At 36.8% G+C, this 8,049-nt stretch overlaps 1 protein-coding gene across 1 annotated transcript; it reads right to left on the reverse strand.

Moving 5' to 3' along the window:
• Positions 1-6,243: 6,243 nt before the first annotated feature.
• On the reverse strand, positions 6,244-6,837 carry LOC103999420 (calmodulin-like protein 30). Its single transcript, XM_009421178.2, has one exon. It carries the CDS (start codon positions 6,835-6,837, stop codon positions 6,244-6,246), a length of 594 nt encoding a protein of 197 aa, XP_009419453.2.
• Positions 6,838-8,049: the final 1,212 nt, after the last annotated feature.

Consider the following 8,049-nt stretch of genomic DNA (forward strand, 5'->3'; position numbering starts at 1 on the left):
AAATAGGCCACCTTTGTTTTCTTGAGAGCCCTTGAGATCGCCTTCATTACTATCCTATGGTCGATCACATTGCTAGTGCTCGGATGCGTCGATTATTCCTTCGACCACCTATTTGTTTCCGAACCCTTTCTATTGCAATCCATGTTGTGTTCACTCCTTTAATCATATAGAACTACTTTTCTTCCTTGCAACAACTATCATCGAGCTCCTGCGAGATATTAGTGGAAGGCTCACTGTTGTTTTGCGGGTGGTCCCAATGTAGCCCCTTCAGCTCCTCTTAGGATGGCTAGATGGAGATTGGCGGGTAGGTAATTGGTGGCATCGAGGCCATTGATGGAGTTGCTATTGGGATTAGTGACCAAGTTGAGGTTGGCGATGAGGTTGGCAACTTTGCTGCCATCCGAGTTCTTAGAGGTCTCAGGGGGTGTGGCTATACAGCTAAACTTGGTATTAGTTATGGAGAGGTACTTGGTAAAGCGATGGGTGAGAATAGGCATAGTGTAGTTGTGATGGGCATCGCTGTGGATTGGGAGGCACTGGGATAGACTATGATAGGAGCATAGTGGGGAGAGGGGTGACGACGTTGGCGTCGGAGCTAACGAGGTAGGGCACCTATGAGCCGACGTAGATAAAGGAGTGCCCAAGGCCCTCGTTGATAAGCTCCGAGGTCACAATGATCGTAGTAGTAACGGTGTCGACGAGACAATCATTATCCTGAAAGTAGTCGTCCTATCGTGATTTAAATTATCTTTTTTTTCTATCAGTTTTGTGTTAATCCAACATGCGATGTCATATATTAGATCGTTCATTAGTATAATTGACGATGTTAGAATATTTTTTTATTATATAATTATAAAGATTTTAATTTACTTTTTTAAAATATAAAATTCGTGATATTATATTAGTGTAAGTACATAGGATAACATGAAATTACGCTGGTATTTGATGATTATGTCTACATGGTATTCGATCTGAATCAGAGAATAGTGGGATTCGGATCTTCAACTCGATCTTATGATTCTTCCACTCGACTGTGGTCCGGAACCGTAGGTGCGTCGGTCTCGAATTCCACGCTCAGCCAGCCGCGGAAACACGGTGTCTCCGGGGACTTCTTTCTCGTGGGTGCCCAACCGGAATGGCATCACCTCCGCCCCATGTCGTACCTGTAATCAATTAACTCCCACATGTGGCTGCCTCACGCACTGCCCTTTTGTCACATTCAACTCAGGTGAGGCCCATCTCACGAGAAAGTTGTGCTCCACCGTCACTTCAGTGATTGATCGCTCACGCTACTTGTACGTTTTATCATTTTCTATACCATAATGGTTTGCCATTCCTGAAAAAAAGGCATTCTAGAGGGATTCGATTAAAAGTGGAGAGAGTTTTCTTTTGGTTTCCGTAAAAGTTGCAAATCTTTGCTAGAATCTGTGGCTTTCTTTTAACAATCGGATCCATTTCTAAACATAACTATGATAATGATGTTTGATAAAAGAATCGGATCCATCGTTTGATATTAGAGCCTTAATATTTTACTTTGATTTATTCACAAAAGAAAATAAATTGGGTATCCTATTAAGACTAATTATAAATTAATTTATGTAGTTAGTTATCTTTAATATTTTAGTTTTTATATTTTAAAAAATTATATTGATAACCTTATAATTATGAAAATGAAGTATCTAGGCCTTCTTATCCTAGCGATATTGGTTTTACTAATATAAATATAACAATAAAAAATTAAAAGATAATTTTAATATTCCAATTAATGATGACAAATGACATTAGTGGTGGTGGACGATGGTACTGCTAGGGGTCACGAGTGATTGTTGTAGATGAGAAGAGTGACGATAAGAGGTGAGAGTCACTCTATATCGACGTCGACACTGACATAGTTGCTGAGCAACTCTTTCGTCGCTCCACATCTGCGTTGATGTCAACATAGCTATCGAGTGATGAAAAGATCATTGATGCAAATGTCGAGCGATGCTGCTCAACAACTACATAGACGCTAACACATATGTAGAGCGGAATTACTCGACATCTACATCGATAACCTTTTCATTGCTTGACAATTATGCCGACACAAATACAGATGTTAAGTAGCCCTTTCATTACTAGACAATTACGTCAACATCAACACAAATGCAGAGCGGCCCTCACCTCTCGTCACCACTCTCTTTATCCACAACAACCACCCCCGATCCTTAGCAGCGTCACCGTCACTCTCGTCATGACCCCATGAACGGATCCATAGATTTCAATCTCTCCACACAATACGTCAGGTGGCCGAGGCCATTAGCTAACAACATGAATATATATTCGAGTTCATGGGAAAATATTTTATATGTTGTTTATTGCGATGAATAAAATGTATTTTTTTAAAAAAATAAGCATCAATTTTTTTTTCTCAAAAAATATCATCTTTCACTAGGCATATCGATTATAATTTTCAAAGTCCCATAAGGAGCATGAGGTTCATTTTAGGTTTCCGTGGGATGAATCTCAAACAGCTACTTTTTGATGCATACAACTTTCAACATTTAGAGGAACATTAGGCTCATTTTGTAACTATTTTTTTTATGACTATCAATGAATTTTTCCCACACATACAGCTGAATATTCTCATGTTAAAATTTTCTTAAAAATATATATATATTACTCAACTATTATAAATACAGAAAGAGATATGTTGATCGAAGAACAAAAATGATATGACTAGAATGCTACTCTTCTTTTAAAAAAAAATATAAATCTAATTATCCTTGTATATTGAGTTAACTAATTCCTCGCCTTTCTATACACTTGAAAGATTAAATAAAAATTAAATATATTTTAAAAAATATATTAGATATCCTTAATTTCATTACATAGAACCCATGGAGACGGGATTGTCTTGCATGACACCATAACTAGCATCTCGGAATCAGACTCCACATGAATCCTTTTGACTCCGTCTTGTACAGTCATATGAAAGCCATCTCTCATCACTATAGCCTCTCGACATTTCTGCGATCAACCGATATCATCTCTTAGCAGAAAAATCAATACCATCGGACTCACTATTCACTACAGAATCATCAGAGTTAAATTTGGTTCATTCGCAGTGAGGTCTATCAAAAGAAAACCTGTCTTTAAACTAAATCTTACCTACATAACCATTATGTTGTCTGGCTATGTCACCAAGTTAAAGTTATGTTGCTACCGAATTATAAGCAGAGAAGGTAGGCCAATGAATTTTGTTCTGATCGGTCTCTTACAAGCAATAATTCAAGCATGCTTCTCACATGACTCACTTTTGGGAGTTTGTGAGGAACACGATCACCAATAATTTTGATGCCATGGAGCCATACATCTCTCCCTATTCTTATCTTCAGATGATGCACGATGTTGATTCCTCCTGTCTCTTACTCAGCTTTATGCCATCTTATCCTCTTCCTGGTGTGTTGGTGCATGGTCAAGCTTTTTGCAGTCAATCCAAAGCAGTGCAGTGCAGTGCACGCATGTCTTTTCTCTCACCAGGCAAACTCAAAAGACACCGCAAACGAGTTCTTATTTTGCGCAGTATGTTAAAAGGAAAAAGAAGTGGAATTACCAATGGAGAAATTACAGCTTATGCAGTCAACATAGGAATCTGGATAACCTAGTGATCGTGAGATGCCCAGTAGGCCTTTGCATGGAGCAGTGTCATGCATGTCATGTTTCTTGGACATTATCAAGTGAGAATAAAGGCTCCGAGAATATTTGGTCAGGTGGTCACTTCAGTATCTTGTTCTTCCTGCCAGTTAACCCCCCTAGCTTGAGAACAAGCATAGAACTGACAAGTAGGTTTTCTGGTTGGCCAACATTATTTATGTTCGGTATCTATGATTTGATTTCACTCCTCCATTTCTCTCACTCACCTGTTAGCCAAACATTGTAGAGAAATAATATCCAGAGACAAAAGTAAGATTCTGTTGGGTTAATAGATCTAAAACTTCATGGAGGAATAACCTGAAACATAGTTAGAAGAATGTTGCAGGTTCCTTTTGGGATGAGGATGAATACATGAGTGGGAGCACTATAAATAAGGTCGAAACCAAAGAGCAGATCATAGCACATATACCACCACCACCACCATATATCTTTCTTCTTCGTTCAATGGCGACCGCTCATTTTCGGACTCGAGAAATCGTGGATGCAGTTCAGAACAAGAATTTTCTTCAACGAGCTGACGCTAACAACGATGGAGTAATAAGCAAGGGTGAGATCCGCAAAGTTCTCGAGGACAGACACTTCCATTTTAAGAGCATTAGGACTCACTTTGCGATGAAAAATGCTGACCTTAATGGTAATGGTGTCATCGATAGTGAGGAGGAAAAGCACAAGTTTTTGGAGTATGCTGAGAAGAAGCACTTTGCCTAAGCTGTTTACGTTCAGCCCGATCAAGTATATCGTCTACGACGTAAGACTCTCTATCTCTATCTCATGCAATAGCGTTTAAAGGAAGAAGGTCATATTCCTATGTATCATTAGATGTCGAAGTGTACTTTGTGCTTCTGATACAAAAAAATAATCCAAGGGCTGTTCTACCTTTTCTCACGTGTCCTATGGGGAAATCTTTGTTGTGTCTCTCTATGAGTATTCAAAATCACTTCTAACATTGGATTGGGTTGCTTCAATTCAGGAACACCAATCTTGAATCCTGTAATATTGGATTCCTTGATTGGTTTTTTACTTTCTTTCGAAAAAGAAAGAAGTTCTACAAAAGTTCAATCTAAATATGACGTAGATGATTGATCGACGAAGCAAAACCAATGATTCTAATGGATGGATAGCAATGCTTGACGTTGTGTTCATCATCTATTGAGATGGTTAAGAGCCCTAAATTCCATTTGGCTACATGGTGGAGAATCTTAAGGTGCAAAAATCACAATACTAATAATTTGATATCTTATTAAACTTCTTTTCTGTAGTTATCTAAGTCCAAAACCAAGAAAAAATACACTAACAAAAGTTAATCATCAAAGGATTGTGTAAACAACTTGTAGGCATTCCGAAAAGAATAATTTTACATTTCGAAAAAGATCTAGAAATCTTGAGATACAAATATGCTATGTTATCGTCACCATATCGTATTGGAGTGACACACTGTGAAGTGTAATGACAGATTTTGATCTATATTTTCTCTTTTTATTGAAGAGCTATTTTTGGCATCATGATAAGATTATGATGACATGGGAATTTGGACAATAGAATGACGTAATAATATGCTTGATATATAGTCATGTGCATGAAGGATTTCATATGGGTTATATTCCTTGTGAATTATCAAATTGGCACTCATAGAATGAACATGTTCAAAAAAAAAAAAAAAAGGGGAAAAAATAGGACTTTATATTAATCTTTAACCTCTTTATTGTTATTTGATCTAATAGGTCATCATGATAATAACTATAAGTATTTGTATATGTATTTATTGGTCATCAAGCAACTATATACCATTTGATGGCCCAATAAAATTATACTTGCCTTCACTACTCTTTCATCTTTTCTTCGATTTTTAATTTTTATCCTTTTTATTATAAAGAATAAATGATAAAGACGAAAATGAAATTTAGGATATTACGATAATCTGTCAAAGTCTTTACCAATTAAATTAAAATAATCAGCATGTTCAGATTATTCCTTGCTTTAGTGAAAATATTTCATTAGCATATTGAGCGGCTTACCTAAATTAGAATTTTAATTAGACAATTTTGTATGCATATGAATACTAACTCTTCGTCTTTTCAATCTATCACTTACCCTTTGCCAATAATAATAATAATAATAATAATAATAATAATAATAATAATAATAATAATAATAATAATAATAATAATAATAATACTAATAATAATAATAATAATAATAATAATAATAATAATAATAATAATAATAATAATAATAATAATAATAATAATAATAATAATACTAATACTAATAATAATAATAATAATAATAATAATAATAATAATAATAATAATAATAATAATAATAATAATAATAATAATAATAATAATAATAATAATAATAATAATAATAATAATAATAATAATAATAATAATAATAATAATAATAATTGAAAGTCCGAGGTTTCCAATATACCGCATTAAATGAACATATAAGTAATATAAATGATAGACATGATGAATAATCTGAATCATGAAGTAAATACAAATGTAATCAGTGTTGCAAGTAGATATCACAAATACAGGAAATGGTTCAGGGCAATGCTATTGCTGAGGAGGAGGGCAATCGGCTCAGCTTCATGGTTCTGGTCATCATTGCCATGAAATCATCCATGCCCACGAGCCCGTCGCCATTCTTGTCCATTTCCTTCACCATTCTCCGGCACTCCTCCAAGCTGCAGTCCTCGCCAAGCCTCCCCATCATGTCCTTTATCTCCTTGGCGCTGATTTGTCCGTCGCCATCTTGATCGAACATCTTGAAGGCACTCACTATGTCGCTCGTCCACACGCCTCCCTTCCTGTGCACCGCCATGAAGTCGCCGAAATCTACGGAGCCGTCTTTGTTCGAGCCTACCGTCTGCAGTATCTGCTTCGCCTCGTGGGCTGCATCGTGAACCTTCAACCGTTCCAGCAGCGCCTTCATATCTTCGAACTCGATCTTCGCCTTATTGTTCGACATTTTGTCGAACACCTGCTTCATCTCATCCTCGTCGGGCTCGTACCTGCGCATCAGCCCCAGGTCGGAGACTTGCCTCTCTCTGGTCGACATCATCTTTTCCAGCCTCAGATTAGGCTTCTTGGACAAGGTTGACCGAAGATTAAGGCACAGGATCATCAAGCATGACATTTGCCTGTCTCCGATGAAGGGGAGATACAAATGAATTAGCACCTGCTGCTGAAGTGATGAGCATTTTTAGTCTCCATCCATATCCATGAAACATATATGTGATTGGCGATAGAGTAGGAGTCCTGAAAGAAGCATAAAGGTTGAGGATTCTTGTCCCGTGCACCAAGGATGACAAGTTTCCTTAAAGCTCGCGGTAGGATGAAACATGAAGCATGCAGATATGGAGGGCAAGAATAAGAATCTCTGGCAGCCTTCAGTAGCTTCGAGGTTTCTTCATGCCTTTCCTCTACTTAAATGCCAGTTCCGCAAGATATAGGAAGGTAGAAGATGTTAATCCTCAAAGATCATTATACAGCATCAGTTATGTTCATAGATCTGCAAACTCTCCATTGGCATGCAGCAACGTATGCATCAAACTGGTGTGGAGCCTTGCATCACCTTGGAATCCTTGCCACTTGTCATATATTATCTCTGTAAGGTCTCTTAATTCTATCAACTCTTTCTTCATCCTTAAATCCCAGCAAGCAACCAGGGAGATTTTTTTAAGTTTGTGGAGTCGACGATCATTAACGGATCACTCGTTGGTAGGTATAAAAACTAATCCCCTAACCAATATCAATGGGAGGATTTTGAGCACTCAACTTCTTTTTACTCCGCTTTACACTAACGAGATCTAATAGAAAAATCTCTCTCCTCGATTTTGACCTATGTGTAGGAATTTAAGGACGAAGTAGACAACCGCCAAAGGAGAAGACTAGCTTCGGAAGATAAGGCTTGAACCCAACTCGACGTGACGCTCACTTTCACTATCCAAGTATTCGCATGGACAACTTTGTACATCTGGGATTAGACCAAGCTATGCTAACACCTCGGTCACAACGTAAAGATTTCCTAACACTAATCAACATGTACCCTTGTAATGCATAAAAAAAAAAAAAAAGATCGAATGGGGTTCTTTGCCACATATTAAACTCTTATATTATAACAAATGCAGAGATATATAACTATTCTAACAGCAGAAAAAAGAGTAACACAAAATGACAAGGAGATAAAAGATTTTGTTAGATGAGACTGTTATTTCGTGATTACTACTCTTTATTAGCCAATAAAAGAACAAATTCTCTTATTTAAGTAATTAACCAAATAACCAAACCGTTTGAATTTTATATTTACTCCTTATATTTAAATATAATACATTTATTCCTGCAAATC

This window comes from Musa acuminata, chromosome BXJ1-9, assembly GCF_036884655.1.
Source record: "Musa acuminata AAA Group cultivar baxijiao chromosome BXJ1-9, Cavendish_Baxijiao_AAA, whole genome shotgun sequence".
Lineage (NCBI taxonomy): Eukaryota > Viridiplantae > Streptophyta > Magnoliopsida > Zingiberales > Musaceae > Musa > Musa acuminata.

Excerpts from the sequence above, each read along its gene's own strand:
- LOC103999420 (XM_009421178.2), bottom strand. The coding sequence starts at position 6,837 with ATGTCATGCTTGATGATCCTGTGCCTTAATCTTCGGTCAACCTTGTCC.